This window comes from Apis dorsata, unplaced genomic scaffold (assembly GCF_000469605.1).
Source record: "Apis dorsata unplaced genomic scaffold, Apis dorsata 1.3 scaffold_52, whole genome shotgun sequence".
NCBI classification, from domain to species: domain Eukaryota; kingdom Metazoa; phylum Arthropoda; class Insecta; order Hymenoptera; family Apidae; genus Apis; species Apis dorsata.
Genome location: NW_006263353.1, coordinates 870,617 through 897,855, shown reverse-complemented (window position 1 = coordinate 897,855; position 27,239 = coordinate 870,617). Strand labels below are relative to the sequence as shown.

At 25.1% G+C, this 27,239-nt stretch overlaps 1 protein-coding gene and 1 long non-coding RNA gene across 3 annotated transcripts in view; one reads left to right on the top strand and one right to left on the bottom strand.

Annotated features, from left to right (window-relative positions):
* Positions 1-5,288: 5,288 nt before the first annotated feature.
* The window catches only part of LOC102678661 (syndecan), a 181,773-nt gene continuing 159,822 nt past the window's right edge, over positions 5,289-27,239 (bottom strand). For both annotated transcript variants that reach the window (XM_006609073.1, XM_006609074.2), the window contains exons 2-5: positions 9,162-9,354; positions 8,259-8,347; positions 7,638-7,803; positions 5,289-6,532 (exon numbers count right to left, since the gene is read on the bottom strand). In XM_006609073.1, coding sequence (XP_006609136.1) covers positions 6,351-6,532; positions 7,638-7,803; positions 8,259-8,347; positions 9,162-9,354 — 630 coding nt within the window. In that variant the 3' untranslated portion in view covers positions 5,289-6,350. The remainder of the gene's footprint in view (positions 6,533-7,637; positions 7,804-8,258; positions 8,348-9,161; positions 9,355-27,239) is intronic.
* On the top strand, positions 13,539-23,236 carry LOC102678567. Its single transcript, XR_420767.2, has 7 exons — positions 13,539-13,626; positions 14,216-14,538; positions 14,869-15,197; positions 15,485-16,112; positions 16,559-16,914; positions 17,813-18,383; positions 22,810-23,236. It is a non-coding gene; the product is annotated as an uncharacterized LOC102678567 (long non-coding RNA).

The following is a 27,239-nucleotide window of genomic DNA, read 5'->3' as shown; positions in this document are numbered from 1 at the left end:
TTTTCTATTGAAAAATATTCTTATATATTATAAAACAGAAAAAAAAATAATCGCTGTAATTATGTTAATATTGATTTTTAACATATTATAATTATAATATATATGCAATGTTGAAGATAATTTTATAAACATTTAATTTTTGTTGAATATTTAATGTTTAAAAAAAAATATTTTTTACAAATATCTTTATAATAATTGTCAATAATATTTCATAGAGATTATTTTTACAAAAAATTTTTTAGGAATGTAAGATTATTTAGGAATGTATAGATTATTCAATAAAATGTTTTAGATATGTTATAAAAAGAATGATATTTTCTATACAATTTTTACAATTAATAAAATTATATTGAAATATAAATTGCCTACTTTTTGGACCTGTAAATGCTTAAAAAAAATTATATTTTAAAATTAGATTTTTTCATACGGCAAAGTGTTTATTTACAGAATAGGAGCGATGACATACAATATTGTTCATTATATTAACATAGTGCAATTATTGTTAATTTCTGTTAATAACGTGTCATTAACATAAACGCCCGCAATAGAAATAATATTGTTCAAAATTAAGATGGAATTTGTAAGATTCAATGATATCGCTTTGGTATTATGATATTAATTTTCAATTAATTCATATATTATAATATGTCCAATAAGTCGAGTCAATATACTCAAATGTATACGATGATTCATTTACATAGAATTCAAATATAAAATCAATATATCACGTAACGCAATAAATATTACAAAACATATTTTGAATAATTTAATCTGACACAAATTTGATACTATATAGCACGTTTGTTACATAATTAATAATAATTCAATTAATTTATACTCGAATATTTTGATTATTTGTATTGATTCGCTCATTGGACGTTTATTATAAATTTTAGGAACTTTGGAATCGTTATATTAATACAGACCAAAAATATAAATCAGTGTAAAAAAAATCATAATTTAGTTTTTTCATTAATAGGCGATATCTTTTTTATACAAATACATATATGTGTATATATTTGTACATATATATATATGCATTGACCATGAATATATAATATATAGTACACATACATATATACATATATGTACACATATATAATACGTATGATGTAGAATTTTGAGGGCAATCCAAAAGGGGAGGAGCGGAGGATACACAATACTTATTCTTAAAAAATAATATTGTTAATTATATTGTTATCATTATTAATTATATTCATAATTTTAAAATTATTTGTCCACTTGGCCTATGGGTTTATGTCTAATATTAGACAAATTTCTCACTACTATAGCATTTTTAAGGAATACATCCTCTTATAAAATAAGATTTTATTACAATTAGTATTTGTTTCTTGTCGCATAGAACAGCGCATTTCGAGTATTAAATGAGCCACGTGAAAATGCAACGCATATTTTTTACTTTCTTTACCTTTGTTGTCTAGTATTTTTGTCTTAAATGCAAGTTTCTGTAACAAATTTTCTTTCTATTCACGAACAATATTTTTTTTTAAATTATTTTTTCGTGCATATTAGTAAATGATCAAGCAATTATAACAAATTTTTAATATATTATTTTTATTTAAATAAATTATATTTAATTAAAAAATATTAGTTCGTGAAAGAAATTATTTAAATTTTTATTCATAAAAAAAATTTTATATTTCTCCGCATTACCACCCGAAAAATTAATTACTATCTAAGAAACAATCTTTTGTCTATATTGCATACGATTATTATTATAATAAAGATTATGATTCGATTTCCAGATTTCTTTTTTCTTTTATTAGTGCAAGGAAAGAAGAAGAAATTTTCATAAAGGAAAGTTCAAGAAAGAAGAAAGATGATATAAGGGAAGAAAGGATTTTATGGAAAAGTGAAAAACGGAGAATTTAAAAATATATAAAACCGATTCAAGATGAAAAATACATCATGACAGTATTTTTTATTTAGCTTGAATCGGAGTATGATATCTATATTGATATAACAAGAATAAATTTCCTTTCCAACGATTTTCGAGTTAAAGGCAAAGCATAAAATGTATGTATGTATTCTAGAGTGTAGAATAGAATCTACACTATTAATTTTAGGTACTGTGTAATATTCTATTAATCTTAGGAGAAATAGAAGAGAGAATTAATTTCCATTCTATTTATTGCAAGTAACTTATCCTAAACACAATAATTTTTTCGACACATTATGTATCGTAACTTTTTAGACAATTTGATCTTTTTTACTTAGATATCAATATTTATTTGTGATTTTTTGCTTCTCACATAATCTGTACATCAAATAATTGCTTATTTAAATAGTTCTTCTTCCAAGTCAATTCTATCAATACACTTATTTTTACTATTTCTTATAGTATCATAGAGACGCGTCTAGATACTTTGTTATAAATAAAGCTTCCAGCCATTTTACAAATCGATAAGATCGATTTAGAAACAACAAGTGCCATTATTAAAATGCACTGATTGATAGAAATGTTATTTATCTTGTTTTAGAAAAAACGACGCGATACCTGAAAATATTTAAACCGATATTGCCATAAGCAGTTTTCTTAAATTACAACAAATATGTATAATGTTCATTTATATGTTTTTTTACAAGTTAATATAATTAAAAGAAAATTGTCTTATGCAACATCGATTGTGATACATCGATTAAATTTAAACGCTTTGCCCGTAACGTTTAATGATCGTTTAAGTAAAATAAAATAAAGATAAATTATGTTGATTATTTTAAAAAACAGGGGAAAAAGTATTAATAGCGTTAATAAAAAAGCATTTAAATCAAGCGAAAAAAGAATATTATGACAGTTCTTCTAGGCAATTGGTGTTTCTTATATATTTAAATACATGGCAGTATCGACATGATATATTTTAGTTTACCCCGATACATCGGACTTTATAAAAATGGCGCTCGTGTTCCTCCTACACAGGTAGAACACAGATTTATGATGATCTTATTGTTTAAATAAAATTGTACATTAAAAAATAGGATCCTAATAATTTTATTTATTTACACGAGAAAATAGAAATTTATCCGTCCATTGTTTTTATTATAAACAATAATAGTTTGTATTAAATCTGTTTATATTTTAAATGTTGCTTTATTATATATATTGGTCGATTCAGGCGATAATAAATGCAACAATTCGTATACATAAAATTCATATTATTATTGCACAAAATATAATAATGATATAATGTTATATATAAGATATTATAAAAAGTATAACATCATATATATAAGATTATTTATGAAATGCAAATTATTCAATATTCACATTTATTCTTCAGTAACATTAAATAATATTGTGATCTAAAAAAACATTAAAAGACAGTACTATATATTACGGATCGTATTGAAATTGAGGGAATAATAAAATGATATATTCATGGCGAATGATATATTCATGATAGAATAATATATTCATGGCGGGATTAAAAATTGAATTCATGTTTGTTGTTTCAATAATAATAATAATAATAATAATAATAAATTTGACATAGTCTGTTCATATTTACTAAAATCAAAACGAAAATTGTTTTCCATAGAAAAATGAACAATATAATAATAATAATAATAATAATAACAATTTAAACATTAAAATGATATTGATTCATTATACTCGATCAGTAGCATAATCAAATATACTTTTCCCAAATAATTGATAATTTGATAATTATTGTTATAATTTGACAATTAAAATATTAATTACGTTCTACCTGGAAAGAGGCGAACGAGACGCCGAAAATATCTCAAATAATTGAGGAAAGGAAAACGATCCACAGGATCACCTGAAGATTAAAAGAAAGGATATAGGATAGATAGAAGAGAAAATAGAAGAAAAGGGAATCGCTTGGTCCTACGTGAAAAAGTTAATAAATTATTACAACGTACTTCGCGCGATACTGATCGACCGTAAGATAAATACCGCGGATTAAAATCTTAGAACAAATAGATATACACTTGAATGTGTGTGTATGCATTTTTTATATTATCTTCTTTTTCATTAATTTTTTAATATGGCATACGCATATCTCTTATAGTCAGAGATGAAAGTCGTCTGTATATAAATTTATATACGCACATATGTTTCTTTTAAGATCGGAAGGAGTAATGTCCTTGCGTATACGCAGGATATTGTTTTATCCATGGCAAATAGAATTTCTCTCGATCAGCTTTTCTCTTTAAGATACAAAATGTTTCTTAGCTTTCTTACGGTGGAAGAAGGAAACAACGAGGATACGTTATGCTCTGTTTTTTTTTTAAATAAAATGGCGAATCTCTTCTTGCAACAAATGTCGTTTATTTTATTTTGATGAAGATCAAATCATCGGTTGCAGAAAACGTCGCTTAAGATATTTAAAATGGCACACTGAGATTTTTATTATATAAATGGCAATTGATTCGACCATGTTTAATGAGAACAGTTCGCTTATTGCAAACGCAATTGTTTTTGAAGAATTCGTGGAAGTGAATCAATAAGAATTAATTTAAATAATCTACAAATTCGATTAAATAAATAAAGAAAAATCTCAAAAATTAAGATTAGAAAATATGCAAATTAAAATTAGATATAAAACTATGAAATATTAAATTTAATTATTGATGAAAGATATAAGTTTCATCTCGTTAAATAAATAATTTTTTAATATAAAAGAATATTTTATTAGAGGAACATCGCGATTATTTGTGCCATTTATCATTCAATCAAATATACATTTAAAATAGAAAATTAAAAAAAAACAAATCAATTTAATATGATTAAATATGTAAGATTAGGAGATAAATTTTATGATTAATGCGATTTAAAATACGATATGTAAGATTAGATAAACTTTATAATTAATACAATTTCAGATATGAATATTCAAATACATATTTAATTTAAATTAATCGATTTTTATATTTTTAAAATTTTTCCTAAACATTTTTTAATTAATCATTAATAATGCGCTATTTGCCTTTACCAATATGCAAACGCGTTGTAATCATTCATTTCATTTATTGGATTATATATTTAATTATAATTATCTTAAGTCATATCTACATTAATAACTTATAAAATTATTAATAAAAGAGAAATAAAAATCTTAAATTACTTTTAATATCTTTATCTATCATTTTCCCATAGTCATTGTTTTCTAATCATCAAGCAAATATATTATTTTTTAATTTTTAATGTTTCTAATGTATTATAATTGTATTCATTTAATTCTAATCTAATAATTAAAATAAGTTATAAATTTCCTAAAAGAAAAACAAATCTTAAAAAAGACAATTTCTTGAGATAATTTATTTTTTTTCTATTAATTGTAATGAATATTCTATAAAACTGGACTTAAAAAAGAGAAAAGCGCCAGTAGACTAAAGACCCTGTGCAGTCATATTGTTAAAAAACATCTTTGTAAATCTGAAAAGCGATCCTTAAATACAAAACAAAGTAAAAGTAGATGAAAAACATAGAAAAAAGAAAAGACAGCAGAGGAAACGTTGATAAACTATAGTTCACAGGATTGGCGTCGAAGAGAAATCATGGTGGCAGAACGATCCTTCTTTCTTTCCCTCCTTCCACCGGACCAGAATGATTAACGACATACCAACAGCGTTTATCGCCCACGAATTTTCACACTCTCAGTCCTGTACAGGGAGGCATGTACGTATGCTTGGATACGTATACGCTTCGAAATACACATTGTGTAAATGCATATGGAATTGGCGCAACCTTGCCGACGAATAGTTACAATGGGACGATCATCAGCCATCGCTCTCTTTCTTGTTCGATCAGCCCATGATAGTTATGGAAAAAAAAATATAAGTATCCGAGAATTGAATAATGAATTAGTACGAAGATATAAAATAAATTAATTTAAAACCGAGAGAAAAATCAATATTCTACTCTCGGAGGTGGACCGATGCTTAACTCAGAATACTACTCGCAACGATATACGAGTAGAAAAATAGAGTGCTATATATTTAAGGGAGGTTCCACCTCAGGATGTGATCAATTTAAAAACAATAATTATTATACGATATAAAAGCGAACATTATTAAAGCAAATAAATTGGAGGGATTAAGACGCGTTCAGATGAATGGAAATTTAAGAATTGGAAATATTCCCTGATCGAAAATTCAGAAAGAGATTATTATGACGCTTTTCCCCGATGTGAAGAAAATCTCGCTGCGGTCAATGAACGAGGTGTTTCGTAAGACCCTCGTAGGAGATTCCGGATGTGTCGTATCATCGGCGGTGGCGCTTAATTCGGTCGAAGGACATCGTCTTTCTCGGCATGGTATCGTGGGATAAAAATGGGCGGTGCCAAAGCTAGATAAGCTTTGTCGCCTCAAGCGTAGAATTCTCGATTATGATGCGGCGCGCCTGGTTTAGGGAATGCCTGCGCCGCTGGTGATCTTCTTGGCTCATCCAAAGCATATGAACCCTCGTCCTTTTTGCGCATCCTATATACGATGAACATCACCACTAATATTGCGCAAAGCAGGCCAACTACTGCGCCACCAATCACCGCTAAAAAAAGAATTTTATTTAATCTAAAATTGTAATTAAATAAATTATATAAAAATAATATTTATACTTTAAGTTATGAATTGGAGATTAATTTAATTATCTTATTATAAATTTGTATTATTATAAATAATTATAATATTTCATTATATGAAGATATTTATATAATATTAAATATAATAAATATAATAAATTTGCAATTAATTTTTACAAATTTTTCAAGTTTTAAGTTTTTTCAAACATTTTTTTTTTTGGATTAATTTTCTCAAAATATTATTTTTATTATCTTATTTTTATATCAAAATATTATTTTATTGTATTTAATATTGATAAAATGATTGATAATTGACTTTAAAGAACGTTTATAATTTATAATATTTGAATATTTATAATATTTGAAATATTTTAATATATAAGTATGGACAATTTCTTATTTAATACTGTTGAATTATTCAAAATGTTAATTATGTAATTCATTTATTATGTGTGACTCCGAATAAGTTAACCTAGAATTTCGTTAGGATTTACAATCTTCTTGTGAATAAATATTTCCGTATGTTATTATATATTTCAAGTTTAATATTTTTGGAAATTTGTTAATAAATAACAAATAACTTCTTCATATAATTTTAATTGTATGAATTAAGATTTCGACTTTTAAAATTATTTTTTACGAATTGCATGATTAAATGATGACTTAATCATTATAATGATGTATTTAATCACTTTATTTACAACAAAAAAATCTTGAGGAAATCAAAATTCCTATATTGTTAATAATATTGTATGTATTTTTATATTTATTATTTAGAAAATATATAGATATACTTCTCAAAATAATATTAACAAAAATTATTATATTATTAATACTTTCAAATTTAATATCTAATTAAATCGATATTTTCATTTAAATTTAAAAATATTTTCTAATCCATAATACAATTCTTTGTTAAAAAGAATTAATTTTAATTCATACAATCGAATCTAAAAATTGCAAGATATATTTCAGAAATTGATTTCAAATTTTACACGCCACAATTATGATTCACTCTTGTATTATTTGTGATGATAAAACGAATTAAAAAACATGATGAAAATATAGACTTACCTGCCAATACACCTGGCTGAGCAAAGAAAGAGCTGCTGCGGTCCTCGTGTTTCGGATTCATGATGTATACTTCGTGGATATCGTCGGTGTTGTCCGAGTGGTCGTCCTCGACATCCAAGGGCTCGATTACTTCGTTTTCGGGTCGGTTTACAGTCTCGACGATAGTCTGTAATATCGTTAAATCAATTTAATTCAGATACTTATCAGAATGTTTTTAAAAATTTAAAAATCTATCTTAACACATATACACATACTTGTCACATATTTTAGAAGAGTTTCTTTTTAAAAATAGAAAAAAAAAAAATCGTTAAAAAATAAATGATATTGTGAATCATAATGATCTTGAATGTTAGGAAATATTGCATTAAAATCATAAGATAAAAATGATATACTGTTTCATGATTTTTTTAGAATAATTAATTATTCCAAATGATAATTGCTTTAATGGTTTATCTCTTTAATGGAATTTTTATCTTTGAAATGACAAATTTAATTGTCTTAGAAAAGATAGTTGATATAGTACTATGTTAAATTGTGGTAATATATTGTAAGATTTTTAATCTCATAAAGGCATCTTGACAGGAGTTTGTAATTAATTATAAAAACTTTGGTTATATTCACCTGTTCCTTAGTTTTACTTGGTTCGTCGACAGAGTTTGGTACTTTTGCTGGCCTTTGAGGCGGAGGTTCTATCCTATTATTATTAAAGTCTGTAAAAAAAAAAAAAATGATAAAAAATAATTCACTATTTAAATTGTTATTCTATCTTATAAAAATATTAAACAATAAAACAAAAATTATAATAAATTTCAAAATAAATATGCTATATTCAACAGTAATAAAAAATTATATATCATTTCGTTCATTGTTTTTCAAGTTCAAAGATGATCGAGAGATATCAAGTTTGAATGGGAAAAACGATAAAACGTGAAGCGTTTTCCAGCTTGGCAATTTTGAAAAATGGAGACAAAAAGAGGAAACGTTTCTGGAAATCGCATGACGCGCATCATTGGTGTGCCGCATACAATGCATTCCGCGAGTTACGCTTTTATTGAAAAAATTTTGAGTAAAACGGGGGGGACTCTTCGTGCCGTCGATTTCTGCTCATGCTTTTCGATTGTCGATGGAATCCACATGGATGAATAGCTTTTTGAAAAAAACCGCCGCTGATGTTCGATTGTTTTGTAGCCCAAATACCCCAATTCTTTTTTTTTTTATTTTGTCTCTAAACTGAAATACTCACAATAGAGAATAATTGCGTTCCAGTTTGATCTGTAGTTTATCGATATCGAATTTTTCAAAATTGTCGCAAAACTATTGCAAAAATTAAAACGAGTCTTTTTTTATATTTTTTGGATTATTAACGTTATTATGATTATATTTTTTACAAATAAAAATGGAATAAATGATTAACGATCTTATTTTCTTCTCTTTTTAAAAAATTTTAATATTAAATATTTATATTGCTGTTATTTTGTTATTTTTTAAAAATTAATAAAGTGAGGAACAATGAAACATATTTACCGTGATCGTCGTCACCGTCTTCGTCATCTGGACCAAGACCACTTCCGGATGCTTCAAGATCGTCGCGACCTTCGCTGCCACCTCGACCAGAACCCTCCAAAGATTCTTGGTCGTCCAAATAAAGATCGTCCGGAAAGGAATTGTATGTTGTCGAACTTCCTCCCGCTGTCCTGTCTTTTTCGTTTTGATCTTTCTGAAATAAAAAGAATAGAATTTTATAAAAATTTTATAAGAGTAATTTTATAAAAAAATTTAATCTAGAATGAATTGATTAATATTTTTTATACATATATTTTTTATATATGTTTAATATACTTTTTATAAATAAAATTGGGAGAATAATTAAATTATATTTTGAGATAAAAGAAACAACAAAAAAATAAAGAAATATTAATAAAATGAAAATGTATATGATGGTTTCACATAGAAAACGGCGAAAAGAAAATTAATTGTGTGTTTTCCTATTGAGTATCATATAAACAATAAAATTATGAAAACACTATTTTATTTCTTATTTCTTTTACATAGTTCTTTAATGTAGTATCTTTCTTATTAAGAGAAATAAAAACAAACGTACAATTTTTATGGTTTTTATTATAACCATTTATAACTATTTATAATATACTTTTATATAATACACTTTATAAATACACTTTTATTTAATACACTAATATTAAAAAATCATAATATGATGTGAATAATAATGTGAATAATAATGAAATATAAATTAATATAAAATTGTATTAAAAATTATACAAAATAATATTTCCTCAGATTTAATAATTAATATAGTAAATTTGCAGAATACATCAAGGGAATTTCAAGCAAGAGTTTTTGGTTAGTCAATGTTACTGGAATGTTAGAATGATATGCAATGAAGTCCAGAATAATAAATGGTTTGATTATTACAATTGTTCTCTGATTGATTCACAATATCTATTCAATTTATTTATTTCAATTAATATCTTTGATATTTTTTCATTAAATTAAAAAATAGATGTGCATAATTAAAAGATATATGATAAATTTTATATTAAATTACTTTACTTGTGTTAAAATGAAACTTTAATTATATTTCATTTTTTATTTGAGCTAATATTGAACAAGAATCAATTTCTATTGGAGAGTTTTTTTTCGAAATAATCAAAATAGTCTATTGAATTGTAGTATCTCTCGGAAACAGTGACATGTATGGGAACAATCGATTGAAAGAGAGGTACAAGTGTGCACATAGAATGCACTGTTTATATACATGTTGTACAATCAAATAGGAACGAGCAACCGATCAAACTCTCAAATATCGAAATTTCAACGTTACTAAAAGAAACTAATCACGTTGCTGCAAAGCTGCCATCTGGCGTATCTATGTTTATAAAGGTTAGTTATTGCACTAATGAAAAAAGTATTTGTTGAATATTTGTTGAACTCATTATATTTATTCGATATAATAAATCTTCGATTGTGAACTTATCAATTATTTTAATAATTGATAAAACTAAAATTTAATTAAATTAAAAATATTTACAAAAATTGAATATTGAAAATTGAAAATTGAATATGATAATAATAATTTATGTTTTATATTTAATGTTTTATATATTACAGAACATATTATCAAAAATGAAAAATTATGTCTAATTGTAAATAATTAACAACAAAAAACGAAATTATACAATTTATACAATGATGTCAATTATTAATTACTAATAATTACTAAAATTTCTTAAAATTTTTATCTTTGCAAATAATTATAATTTTTTAGTGGCATAATCTTTATATAAAGCTTCTTTAATAATTGCACGGATTTAAGAGAAAAAAATAATTAAATGATGAAAAATATGCATCATTACAAAAAAAATATATTATTAAAAAATTATTAAATAATATTTTATATTACATGGGCATATCGTTTTATAAAAAAATTTTACATATTACAAATTATTAATATATTTTGTTACATAAAAATAACAAATAAAACAGATTAAATTTTAGAAATAAATTTTATAAATTAAATAAAATAAGTTGCTTGTCATTATTCATAAGTTATCAATTATCTGATTATTCTATTTGATATAAAATTGTAAAAAAGAGAAAAGTATATAATGTAATTTATTCATTCATTAAATATTACTATTAAATTATTTTATGAAGAAATATTGAAAATAAAATCAATTTAATCAATATTCTAATTTAAACAAAAATTATTATATACCAACCTTGATTATTAAATCTTAAATCAACAAATTTTGAAGTAGTCATTTAAAATAATTCCAATCCATACTATAAATATTTAATATTAGATCACCATGTCACCAAACATTAGCACTATTTTTAAAATTTAAGAGAGTAATGTCTGCGGCCAATGCACCGGGTGCAAGCAATTGTGCGTACGGATACATCGGGTCGTTCGCAACTGATCGATAATACAAAATTCGTCCCGGGCCAGCTACTCACCAATGCAAATAATTATATGCAGCAACTTGAAAGATTATTTATGGTGATGCAATTGTTCACGAATGTTTCTATTATAATATTTTACATAATCTGGTCACACGCACAGATCCGCTTTCTCTTCGACTTTTTTCGCCAATGTCTGCGGAAGAAACGCAAGAATTGCGCGGGCGCGCGATGTTATCGACCTCTTTCGCGCATTCTGCCGCATTACGCATTTTTTTTTTTTTTTCATTTATTTTTCTCTCGTCTACTTTATTGTCGTGGTTGGAAAAACGAACAATGCGGCTACGTTTGCATGCAAATGACTAAAGGCTAAGGTCAAGGCTCTCAAGATCCACTTGTCCCGCCTTTTTTAAACGATTTTCGCGGTAAATATAATTAACGAGTTTCTAATGAAAACTAATCGGAATCAAAATGAACGTAGGATTATAAGATTACTCACGAGTTTGTAGTTAAAATTGATGGCGAATGTTCTCGATTTCGATATTAAAAATTGGGAAGTTTTTGGTAGATAAGATACGACACGCTTTTCAGGAAAGTGGTGACTGCACTGACGTAGTACAGGGTCGAGCCTGTAGACGGCACTGCTCCAGGCTATTCAATATAGTTTCTTCACAGATATAAAACGGGAGGACCTGGCCAGGACCGTAGCACCACACAATTTTATTCAAATTCTTTATATAAATGATCCATATTTTATATACATTTTGTTTAGATTAAACATTAATTTAAAATTCTTTAGAAAATCGATAATCCTAAATTTCTTTTATCTTTTATTGGATCTTTTATATTATAGTTTACTTCAAATTGCTATCATATTTTCATTTTTTTTATTTTTTACATAATATATGATACAAATGCATTAAAATTCTCAAAGTCGATACATAATAAGATTCGAGATATACGATAAGTCGTATGATAGATGATGATCAACTCGATATTCTTTTGTTGTAGGATATTGAAACCCATCTCAGTCACGCAACTACGTATACAATATCTACATATGGCACATCCTCATACCAACGCAATATATTTGAATAGAATTGAAATCTTTCATATTGAATCTGAATTCGTGGATTTTAATATGATGAGTCTTAAATTTATTTCTTATTTATACATTGATCGACATCAATTACATTCTCGCATCAGTTTTATTTTACATAGTTAACATAGGAGAAAGAAAATACCGGATGTTTGAAAGACGGCAAGACGATGAATTTCCGGTGAAACTGATATTGTATAGAAAAATAAATCAAACATCCGTAACTAGCAATTTCTGCTATAATAGAAGAAAAAAAAAAAATGTTACTGAAAAAAACATAACCTCTATTTTCTTAGATAGAAATGAAATTGATCTTTGTATGTACATAAAAAATCTACCAATCGAACAAATTAACTAATTGATAATTGTTATTGTCCAAAAAAAATTAATCATACCTATTATTTCTCAATAATCAATGCATCAGCGAAATATAAGGATGTATCCATTAAGAGCATTAATAATAGAATTAATAATTTTAAGCGATTTTTTTTTATAAAATATGATACAAAATTAGTTGGCATGTTTAAATGTTAATAATTACAAAATTTCTACAATAAGAATAATATATAATTAAATCAATCGATTATTAATAGAGTTGATTTATTCAGAAAAAACAAAGATGTTCATACTTATAAAAAAGTATCTCTATCTGATGTATTCCTTGAAGCGAATTTTCTGAACGAAATTTCAACCGATTAGATTTCATTTGGTTCTCCATACATGAGAGATCAGTTCTCCGACTTCATAAAGGGAGCATAAACAGTTCATTAACTGCGTAACAAAGTACGGATACTGCATTATGAAAGAGAATGAAGCTACTAAAGAGAAAAACGGATAGAATATTGGTAAATGAGATAAGTGTGTTCGCATGAAAGAAGAAAGAGAAAGACTAGTTTTAAATGGTTTGCTTTGAATTTTGTTTCACGCTCGATGGGTCGTGTCTAAATCGTATCAATGGAAAATTTCATGGTAAGTTATGTTTGCCTTCATTTTTGCCTAAATAAATAAAAATAAAGATAAATAATAATATAGATAAAGTATTTAAATCTTTTAAAATTTTCAATCTTCAAATATTTCATTTTTTTTGAAATAATTTTCTATATAATAGTTTTTTTTAGCAGTAAAAGAAATCTTTTAATATTATTTGTAATTCTATGTTAATTTTTTTTTTAATATTATCTGTAATTCTATCATTGTAGAATTTTGGTATTAAAATTTTATTTTCATGAAATTTAAATTTCAAAATTATTTTTAAAATAAATTTAAAAAGAGCTAAAATTTATTTCAATGTAAATTTCAATAAGATTCAATGATGGTGATATGATATTTTTATCGATCGAAAATCAACTATATTAATCATTCTTCGTTGATGATTATTCATAGTTGCATTGTTTCGTAGTAACATGCTTATTGTTTTATTATGACATTAATTAATATTTAAAATCGCTTGACTGAATCAGTCAATTCAATTAACAATGAATAATGATGAGAGGCTTTACTGTTTTTTTTATTGGATTTCTTCAATTCGAAATTGAACAAATCGAAATGCGCGAAACAGCCGCATAAATTATTGTTTTATGTCTTGACATGTTGGTAAAGTAAGATGTCAAATGCACAACGCGAACCATCGTCCCCCTCTCTTCATCGGCTGTAACTGAAGGATAAAGACGCCATCATTTCCATTTCACGAAATTAGCCTGTTCAACATGAAATACAATTTCATGTCGGTTAATTTCGTCCTGCTTTAAACTGGGATCACAACGTTTAACGACGCGGTGAGTTTGTGCTATGTAACTTATTAAATTGCTTTCATGTGCATGAATATACTACATGTTAATAATGGATTTGTTACAGTGGTAAATAATCAGAGACGACAATAAGGTTAGTAACAACAATGGCATAACATTACAGGAATTTCTTTTATCTTTATTAGATTGTTGTTATTTGATAATCATCATGATCAAAGAAATTGTTTCTATAAAACGTGAAAAATATATTCAATTAATATTAATTACATCTAATTATGTAGAATTGATAGCAAATATTTATGTTATATATGGAGAGATATAACAAAAGAGGTTAAGAAAATTTTTTCAAATTCAATAAATTTGAAGTGATTGTGAAATATATGAATTATTGCTTGCTATTAATTTTACTTTTATTCATAATCAAAAAATCTTGTAAGAACATGATCATGAAATATTTCAACAGGAAAAAGCTGCATTTGTGAAAATCATTGCTCTTTTTCTGCAAGTTCCATCTGTGAAATTCGAACATAGCTAAGCAACTTTTGTCATTGGACATCCTGTTGGCATCAAAGGATGCCGCAGAAATAATTCAAGTAAATGAAAAGGAGTGAGGAGAAAAAAGATCGGGGTTGTTTGGTGACAAAGAACCGAAGACAGAGATAAATGGATGACGGAACGAAGATCGATATAAGAGGTTATCAACCGCAGTGTAAAAAAAGATGTCCTTTCAGAGTTAAAAATCGAATATAAAAAAGAAAAAATAAACATATATTTATATGATATAATAAAACGGTAATACTTTAAAATTTGAAAAGATTTAATTAAACTAATATTTACTAATTAATGTAATAAAAAGATATAAAAAATAATAATTATAATTCAATATTTCCGTTTAATAGGTTTATTGAAAATTTTATCTAAAATATATTTTATGAAAAATAATATAAATAAATATTGCATAATGATAAATTATTTAGAATTTACTAAATTTGATTTAATAAATTTTATTATTGATGTAAAAATATATTTTATTAGTTTTTAATAATTTATAAGAGTGATTTATAATCTTAAAATTTCAGAAAAGATATAATAGTTTTTATAACTTCAATAAAAATATAATATATATAATAATACAACATTCCAAAGAATGTCGGATGATTTATCTCGTAATTTCAAACGTGATATGATAAAAATGGTCAAAAACTGCTGAGACTGTATGTTTAACAGTGGCAAAAAGCTCAAGATATTAAGTAGTTGAAATGAAAACCGAGTCAAGATTAAAATATCTATGAAAAAAAACGAAATTTTAAAGAAGCCAAGATCGAAATATATAGGAAAAAAGATAATAAAAAATTATCAGAATCATTATAAAATTATTGAAATATAAAGAAAAGAAGAAAAAAAATAGTAGAATAATAAGAGAATAAAAGATGATAGTAAAAGTAAATGGAAGAAATCGAGAGAAACCGAAATCCTCAGAGAAAACGGGAAAATCAAGAAAAATCAGCTAGCTGTGAACACTTGGCGAGACTGTGAACTTTAAAAGGAAGAAAGTGCGGAGACGGGAAGCGAATGCTGCACGGAAAAATCCAGCTGCACTCTAGAGATTAAGGAAAGGGGTTGAGAAGTTGAAAGATTTGGGGTAACGGCTGAAAAAATTAAGGAAAAAAAAAATAGAGTCAGACAAAAGTTTGCATAATAAAGAAAGTATAAAAAAAAAATCTATTATTAGAGGTGAAAAATGTTAATATATGATATTTTAAAGTAAATTTTATATTTTTATATTAAGATGAAATGTACATGTTTAACTATTAATTGAAAAGTAGATACATAAACTAATAATAAATATTAAAATTATATTTTTCCGACTTTTAGAAATAAAAGTTTTTTAAATATTATAAAATTTTTTAAAAAACTTTCATCTAATAAATTAGTAAGAAAAAATGTAGATTCGATCTAGATTTAGATTTTTGGGCTTAAGATTTAAAAGTTTTAAAGTTAATCTTTATTTTTAATTTCTTTTCATCGATACTTTTACTCACAGTTTAAGTTTATTTCAAGGAGTTATTTTTCAACTTTAACCTTTTCGGTAATCTTTCGAAAAATAATAAAATAATTTTAAATGTTATAAAGTTGTTTCCATTGTGTTTTAGACAAAGAGAGAGGTATGGCATTTTTCATCGAGGAAAGAAATACCAGTTTAAGAACATAGAGAGTCAGGAAGCAAAAGTTAGAAGAGAAAGGAGCAACGAAATCCCGAGGGAATCCAGAAAATCCGCCTGACGAGCTGCAGAGAAGACGTGATGCGTTAGAAAAAAGGAAACAAGACGGTAGATGGAAAGTGTAATAGTTAGACAGGAAAAGAAAGAAGAGACGAGACGCAGAGAAAAAGCAAACAAACCGTGTGAAACGCAGGCTAGGCTTGCAATCGCATCTTCATTTTGCTAATGAGCTTCTGGAGACATGTTAAAACATGGGCATAAAGTATGAATACATATCATGTGCCCAAGTAATTATCGTTATAATTATATTAATCATAATACTACAGATCCGCTATGATGCTTTTGTTCGAGAAGAAATAATCAGTATATTTTAAACTGAAATGTTTTAATCTTTTATGATAAACAGATTAAAAATAGTACAATAATGATAGATTTAGAATTTGATAGAAATGTTTTTTAAAATAAGAAAAAAAATTGATTTTGTTTAGATAATGATTGATGAGAGAATAGGAGATGAAGTATAATTATTTAAAAAAAAAAATTGAAAATGAAAATTTTTGTTCAGAAATTGGGATGAATTTGGGAAATTATATTTTTCAGGAAATTTTATGAAAAGATTATAATAATGATGTAATCTAAATAATAAGAAATTCTTAATGTTTTCAAAGATTAAGATTCTTTATAGAAAATTATAATGAATTTAACAAAGAAAAAATAAAATTATTCTTTTACAGACTAATTAATGATTAATTAATGATTATACAAGGAATTTATAAAAAATTAACGAAATAGATATAGAAATAAACGAATTAAGAAATTAATAAAATTAGAAATTTTCTATTGAAAAATTGATTTTTTAAAGATTTTTTATTTATAAACAATCACATAATCGGTTAATTATTATAATTTTCTTGTGTATTTAAATTTTTGTATTTGCTAAAAAATTTTGAATGTAACTAGTATTTCCTTACAAAATAATTTTATGTTATATATATATTAGAAATGACCATTATAATTATTATAGAATTTTATCAAATGTTTTCAATTTTTTGGTCAACTTTTTAAGATCTTTTAAGATTTTCTGCAATTACTTTTAGGTATAAAAATTCTTCTTTTCAAAAAGATTTCATATTTAAAGCTTATTATTTTATTACTTAATTTAATCAAAATCCCATTTTTTTTTAGGTTTCAATATTTCATTGGGAACATACTTACATATCAAAAATTTATCAGTCTTTGAGATTATACTGATTTTCCCTTCAGTTTTAATTACCTAGATTTTCAAATGCAAATCTTTTTACTTAATTCAAAGGATAGGCTTATCCATTTCCCAAAGGATATGGCTTTCACATCTGAAGATTTTGGTTGTTATCAACTTTGATTAGAGAGATTTATTTCGATTTCAATCTTAGAATGGGACGTTAATACGCTTTCTTGAAGATCATGTGTCGAGAGACCGAGATTTTTCTTGCTGAAGAGGGACATTAGCCCACTAAACATTAAGAGGAATTACGCTAATGAATATCTAACTTGAAGCCTCAACGTTAAAGGGAATTATGCTAATGAGCTTGGAGAGAGGAAAAGGAAAGGATCTGTGCGTCTTGTTGCATTATCCACGAAAATTCGAAAGAGGAACGAAGTCTTAATTCGAGAGGAATAAGGGATAAAACAAAGAGAAGGAAAAGGAAGAGATTCTCTTCATCTTTCAGTTTCTTAGACTACTTCCTTCATTTATTACGCTGCATTCTATTTGTATGTAAGTGCCATGAATTTTGTTCATTTGTTGGAATACAATTTTAGTTATTCTAGAAGAAAACTTCATTTGTTTAAGAATAAAAATTTGCAATTTTTGTAAGAATTAGTTATATGTCTTTGAAATGTCTGTAATGAATAAAATAATTCATGGAATTATAATTTATAATTATTTTTTCTGATATTAAATTTTTTGATGATTTAAAAATTTTTTTTCTTTATTTATATTCTAATTTAATATTTAAAAATAACTAATATTTAATAATTATAATATTATCTATTATCATCTATTAGTATTAAATATTTATATTATATATTTATTATATTATTAAATTATTATATATTTATTATATTATATTATTTATTATTATATATTTTATATATTTATGTTTAATATTTAATATTAATATTTAATATTAATATGAATTGCTATTGTTGAGTTAAAAATTATTTTAATTTAATCTAACTAAATTTTAACTTAATCAAAATTTTTGTGATATGTAACTTAATACAAGATAATAAATATAAATAATAAAATATTAAGCTTTTTGTATCAATATTATAATAACAACATTTAACATTTAGTTTATTTAAATCATTATTTTTCTATAATAAATCTACAAAAGTTTTCAAGATATGAAGGTCAAGTGGAATTTAAAAGTCATACAAAAAGTTATCAAATTAATTTTATCCTTATCGCAATATGCACTTTTGTATTAGAGAAGAATTTCTTTAAAAAGAGGAAACGAAAAAAAAAAAATTGTCTGAAAAGATTGAGGGGAGGAAAAAAAGAAAAATTGAACCACGAAGAAAGTTCACCCTGTCCGACTCAGCTTCTCTGCATGCTAAGCGGCGAATTAGGCAAATATTTCCCTACATCGTCTGTGGCCACGCGTAAAAAAGGATCCATACTCGACTTGAATCCTTTTTTGAAACCATTTTACATACTCTTTAGATTTAACTATTCTTCAAATTTTGATTCTTAACGATATAAATCATATAATTTCAAACATTGCTTGATTTAAAAATTTCTAGATTAAACTTTAATACTGAAAAATGTATTACTGTTGTTATATGTGAAAAAATTTGATTTTAATACTAAAGTTGTTATTATTATTATTATTATTATTATTATATTTAAAATAATTTATTCAAATTGTTATCTTTTTGTTTTGTTTTTTTATATTTCCTAGATCTTTTTTTTTCTATTTTCAAATATTGAAATTAGAGAACGAGATATCAAGCTAAATAATTCTTATTTCTTATTAAAAAGTAATAGAAAATTAGAGAAATAGAACTAATAAGGAATCATTTTTAGAGAGAGGTTCGTCATATAAAAAATAAAAATTATCAATTGTTTTTATAAATTATTAATTTATTTATTCAAATTGAAATAGACGAAATAGATTAAAAAAAAATAGAAAAAAAAATTGATTATAGAAATTAATTAATGAACTTATTTTATGGGTTTCTTTAATTGATTTCTTATTGATTTCTTAAAAAAAAAAATTGTGATAATTTTGATTTATTCAAATTTCAAACAATTGAAAAATGAAAAAAAAATAAAAGAAAAATTTGTTTGTAAAAATTAATTAACTAATATATTTTATTTAATCTAAAAATATTGATTATGGTTTTTCTAGAAAAAAATTGTGATTTTGTTGATAAGGAAATTGGTTCAGGGATAAGCAAAGAAATGTAAATTTTCCGGATTTGTGACATGATAGAAGCGTTCGTTGGATATTATAAATTTTATGGTTTCTTACATGGCGCCACGGAGTAATGGAGTATCTCTTGATGAAAGTTCAATCCCTTGTGCGCAACTTGGAATATAATAATAATGCGGAACAAAAACTTTTTCATATGGCAGAGATGGAGTTTGTTTTCAAAATACTCGCGAACAAATTGAGAAAAATATTTTTAAATATTCATAGACTTTTGTAGAATCTTGTTGATATTTGTAGCAAAAATATTCCACACTTATTCAAGTTCCAAATATTTGAAATAGAAATATTCTACGGTTTCCTTATTTTCTAGATATATGTGAAATTTTCTTATTTCCTTTATGTTTGCAGAAGAAATATTCTTTTACTATGTAGATATTTACAAAGAGAAAATAGCATTCTTCTTTACTTTTTTTATTTCACTAATTCTTAAGAATTTCATACATTATATTTATAACTTTCTATTACAATTACATTATGATAGATCGTTTGAATTTGTTTTAATAAATGTTATTATAAAATTTCGTTATGTAGTAGCATTTAAGAAAATTGATTTTGAAATCTCTCTTATTAAGATCCATTTAAAATTATGCATTACAATACATCTAAAATAATATATTATACTACATAATTTCTTAAACAATTTTTACAAACAATTTTTTCAATTAATTGTTTTTTAATTAATTGCTATTCTAATTAATTTTATTAATATTAATTTTAATATTAATTTTTTTAGAAAAATTATATGATATAATATATTTTCTATATATTAATTAAATATTTGAATCTTTTAACTACATTAAGGGAGTAGCACGCGATCAATAATATTAATAATAATATTTTCTTTGCTATAATAATTTTTCTTCAATTTCTTTTAGATAATTTTTTTTATAATTATAGATATTGATAATTATTGATTATGTGCTGCTCTAAAAATTCAGAGCAATTTAATAATTTAATTATATAAATATTTTATAAAAATAATATTTTCTTTATAAAATATTCATTCTTCTTTTCAGGTCAAAACATAGCCAATTGTTTTTTGACTTTATCCCTCTGACTTTATTCATTAATGAATAATTAATGACGCATTTCTTTGCGCATTTTTTAATTAATTTTAATCCATCTAATGAAGGCGTATCGATAACGATAATTTATGAGAAGAGTTAAAACGACTCGTAGGCGAATTGTTTTTCAAAATCGACGATCGGATTAATCGAATCAATTATCCAGGTATATTGTAGGATTCCACTCGTATCTGCTTAATTTGTTTAATTTATTGTTGAACGATGCGGAATGCGAGGTGTAATGTACAAACAGAGGCTGGAATTTCATAAAAGCAGATTTGTTCGAAAATTCGCTCGATGATATGTCAGAGAGGTATTTTCAATTTCTTTTTTAATTGTATATTAAATAAATAGGATATAATATAATATTCTTTTAAATCATAGAAAAATAATTTAATAAATCTATTTCATTGATTTGTATTTTTTTTTAAAAAAATGAAAAAAAAAATGAAAAAAATGAAAAGAATTTGTTATCAAATAAATATTTATATTACACATTTATTATTATATTTTAACAAGATTTATTAACTATTAATGTTTATAATATGTAAATTTTATTATTAATTCAATTTGATTATGAAAAAAAGTGATAAATTTCTAATTTATATTAATTATAATTTATATTCTTTCATAAAGTCTTCTTTCTTAACTTTCCAATATTGATTTAAGATTTATAATAAAATAAATTAGTTCACTTTTAAAGAAAGGAACAAAAAGTGACATAATAAATTAATCACTTTAAATTCTTCCACAATATATGTTAGAAAACTGATTGTTTTTTATACTGTATTATTATAATTTTTTATTATATTTCTATATAATTATTTATTTTTTATTTATAAATTAAAATAAGAAATTATAATTAAGTATAATTTTTATCTCTTTGAAATATTTTTTGAAATAATGAATATATAATCATATGATATAATTTCCATTTAATCCAAAAATACAAATAGATATTAAAAAAATTGTAAAAAAATAGATTTAAATTTTTTTAACATATTACTTTTTTAAACTTTTTGTTATATTGTTTAATAATATTGAATAAATTGAAATAATTGAATAAAATTTTGAATTTAAGAATCTATTGATTTAAACATTTAAAATTTAATAATTTTAACATATATGTTCAGATTAGATTAATAAGATTATATTAATATTCTAATTAGGTTAAATTAAATCACTTTATTAATATCGTATTGAAATATAGAATTATGCAAAGGAAAAAGATAAATAAGAATACATATCATTTTTGCAATAATGAATTTGAAAATCAATTACATGACTATTATGCGTTAAAATGATATCAATTTAGTAGTATTATTAATGAAAACAATCGAATCAAGATTTTATTAAATTATTTAAAAAAATATATATATTAGATTAACACTATCAGAAAATATGATAAAATTTTTTAGAAATTATAAATTATTGTTCCAAAATTTGATGAACATAATGAATAATGAAGTATATTAAGTTAGGTAACTTTCAAATTAATATATTCTTAAATTCAAAATTTTTGTATTTCGTTTTTATCCAATCAATTGCTAATTAAATAATAAAAATAACAAAAATCATAAACAAATAAACGAATTAAAAAATTTTTAAACCATCGCAATAATTATTTTTAAAATTTTAGTTACGAAGGAGGAACAAACGTGACTGCATGCTAATTCGCGTCGTTTGAAGAGTCGGAGCAGGCCTTTAGGAGGATCCTTCAGGATCTCCTCTCCGTTTAAACGAGCGTCGCAGGACGAAAGGGGCTAAATGAGTATGGAAAAGGGCCACGGGGGAAAAAAAAGGCGAGCATCGCGACGTCGAGTGGCGAGGACAAATTGGTAGTCCGTGGAAGAGGAAGAATAGAGGGAAAGAATGAAAGGGAAGAAAGAGAAGAACGTTTTCTCTTCATTCGAATAAAAGAAGAATGGGATGGAGCTTTCTTCTCGATGAAGCTTATCAATTCCGAGCAGAGAGAGGTCGTAAGTTCGCCAAGGACATACGACATTCGTCAACGAAGAATGTGCACGCATTTAATTCGTGAAAGTTAGTGGAGGAAACGGAAGAGGTAGCGTGATATAAAAAGGATGGATGAAAGAATGGTTTGGTACGTCGTTTGGACAGAACGAAGGAGGAGAAGAAAGTTTGCTCGGAGTTTAATGAGATTCGTGGACAATTTAATTGAAAGTAATACGGGCTTTGGTAAATAGAAGGACAGAGAAGAGAAGGGAAGGATATTCTTTCTTTTTTCGGGATGGCGGAAGAAATGAATTGAAAGAGGATATTTGTGTTTTTTTATTAATTAACGTACATAATAACCGGGTACAAAAGAAATTTTCGTTTGAATTGGAAGAAACAAATGTTTAACAGGTTTCTTTTTACATGTGGGATAGATTTTTATTCTTTTCTTTGAAAAGATAGTGAAAGTGAGAAGTAAAGAAAAATGAAAAATGGTTTTAGATTATCCATTTTGAAAAAAGATTTATTTTTAATAATGATTTCAAAGATTAAATTAGGGTTTTAAAAAGTTTTAAAGATTTGATTAAAATATTTTTATGTATTTCAAGGATTAGAATGCAATAGTGTAATCATAAGATCAAGAATGCAAATTATAAAATCAAATATAAAAAAAATAATAAAGTTTGATCTAATTTAAAATTATAGAAATGACATATAATAATATATTGGATTGATACATATGAAATATCACATTTTTTTAAATTTAAATTTGAAAAATATATTTTATATTAAATTCTTTCTTCATTTATATTATTGGAATTATAAAGAATTATATAAGAATTAAAAAGAATAGAAAAACTATTTAAATTATTTATTTTGTAAAAATATATTATTTATAGAATAATATAAATTTTTATATTGATTTTTAATTGATATTAAAAATTTGTATACTAATTACAGTACTTGCATTATATAAATAACATAATAAAATAATTAAATGTAAATATTCATATTGATCTTTTACAATATTAACTTTTACTATATCATAATACATTAATACTATTTCTATATGAATTAAATATTAATCCAATAAAATTTATATATTAATCTAGCAATAGTCACATTATAATATACATTATTAGTAATATAATTACTAGTCACATTATAATATACATTATAATATACATTTTTATTACTTTTATCTATATTAATTAATATTTACCAATTAATATTAAAAAGAAGAAGAAAAAAGAATTCACAGTAAAATAACTTTTATCCAACATAATACTCGCATCTTCGTTATTACCACATCTTCTTTTCCGGAAGAAAGAATCATCCTTAAAAAAATTCACTTAAAAATCCATTCTAATCAAGTATATCAAGATTAAAAATTCCACGAAGTACGCTGAAGAAATTATCGTATTCTTAGATGGTATCCAAAAGTTTTTAGAGGGTTGGAAGGAAGTCGTTGCACCGGATGGCACTTGGCCTTAATAAGCCTTCGAACGTCTCGAATTCGAGTCAAGCCGCGACTCTTTTCCTCTCTTCGTCGTGTGCACCATCAGGTTTTGCCAGGTTTTGGCTCGTTCGACGTTCAATAAAAGCTTCGACCGACTTCAACGGCCGCATTGTTTCAAGTTTGGCCTTGATACGTGAGGGTGGTCGATACACGAGGTCGAGGGGGTGAAAGCGGCGAAAACACAAGAGAGAGCCTTGTTTCTGGTTGAATCGAAGCACTCGACTCGTTATCGGCACGAGTCCTCTATCGATGTCCCGTAATTACATAAAAGTAACTATATAAGCAGACTAGATACGTACGTGACGATATTTGGTCGACAATGAAAATGCGGAACAAGAGATTTTGAAATGCGATAATGAAAGCGTGAGAATTTTTGAAGGAATTTTGAGAATGTGAGTGACTATCTATTAGTCAAAACTAATACTTTTTAATTAGATTTTATCAGTTTGTTTAATAAATCTAGGAAATTAGTGTGATATTTATTAAGATTTTATTGAAAATAATATATTATAGTATTATAAAATAGGATATTATAACCTTATATAAATATAATTATTAATATAGTATTTAAATAATATAAGTAATATAAATAGTATTAATATATTATATACTACAATGTAATAAAAATTTAATGCAATAAAAAGTGATGTCAATATTAACAGTATATCATGAATCAAATTCTAATATCATTTAAAAATCTTATAATCATCATCAACTGCTATTAATATTATTACTAAATATAATAATATAAATTTCTAATATTAATTAGAAATCTCATATTTTTTATATCTCATTTTAAATCTCATTTTTTTATATTATTAATTAATAAATAGTAATATTCTTTTCTTTTTATTTTTTATCTTTTAATACTACTTATATTTTTTTTTTTTACTATTATTTATCTACAATATAAGATATTAATAGAATACTATTATTATTGTATTATATCCAAATTTCTAAAAAGTCTTCATAACTCTTCTATCTATATTATAAAATAGCATTAATATTATAATCTAATACTATAATATAATATATTAGTAGAATACTTAGTAATATTATGCTTATTATATATTATATATATATTATCAATATATATATAAACTAGCAATTACTATCATGTTTAAACTTCTAAAATGGATATATCACATTTTTCTTATCCATATCATAAACTAATATTAACATTGCTACAACGTATTTAAATTCTTCATATAAACTTAATGATTATTTATCCATTAGCATCAACAAACAATCAATTCCTCGATTTTTCAATTTTTCAATTTACCGCGTTTATTTTACTTGATTTTTGGTCTCGCGAAGAACCGGTTCGATTCACTATACAGTTATTTAACAAGCGGGTTTTCGACGCGGATAAGCATCGTTCTGGCGCGGCACGCTTCGGCTGCTCGCGCCTAAACGCGTGCACGCCCGGAACGAATTAAAGGCCGTCTCTTTTTCTGACCGAGCGAACCGTCCGTTTTGCTCGATTGAACGCTCGTTTAACGCTCGATCGGACTGTCTTGCCCTCTGTTTTCCTCTCGAAAACCGACGATTCACACCGATTATACCGATTACACTTAAACAGACGATTTTGCCTCTCTTTGAATCTCGTTGAAATTGTTGAAACCCCTTAATAAGGAGCAGCCAATTAATACTAGTAAATATTTATTATATTTAATTGGGAGTTGTAATTATATATATTTGTAATGAATATTTATAATGTTCAGATTGTAATATAATTTTCAGAATTCAATTATACGAATGAGAGATACAAAATAAATTTTCATAATGAAAAGAAAAACTGATTTATCATAATACTGTTACTTCAATTTTTTTTTTCAAATTTAAAGGAATTGGGAAAAAAATTAATCTTGAAAAGATTTCATTTATATAGTCATAATGCAAAAAGTAGAATTCCATAAAGTAACTGCAGATCAAATATTCTCATTTGATTTTGTAATTAACAAATTCAATTAGAATCAAGCGTTAAACGTTATTATTTTTAAGGTTATTAATTTAAAATTTAAACTAGTGTAATAATAGAATATGACAGGAAAAATAAAATGAATATTTTAATTTCTTCCATACATTTATAATACTGACTATATAATATCGATTAATTCGTCCAAAATTACAAAGAAAAAAAAAAATCACCAACAAAAAAGAACAAAATTCCACTAGATCTCTTCATTATTGAAGCATCGAACCCAATTCTCATATTCTCGAGGACACGGCCGCTTCTCAAACAAAATAATTCCGAACCGATAATTAGCATCATTAGCGAGACGTCCCCTCGTTAAACCTCGTTGCGTGCAGGGAAGAAGGCAGGGAGAGAAAGTTATAGGGAAACGTCGCGTGCTGCTCGAAGAGGGGGGGGAGGTGGTTCTCGAAATCCGCACGATAATTCCGCCCATTCCGGATTCGGCCCCTCCGACTAAATCCTTTTCCGATTCTCAATGCTACTTATCCCCGTTGCAGAGTCAGTAGCGTACGAAAAAAAGAGAAAAATAACGTGGAATCACCATCCCCGACTAAGCTTTCGGTTGGAAATTTCTCGTGAAAATACGGACCTAACGAAAATATGAGGTTGAGAAAGA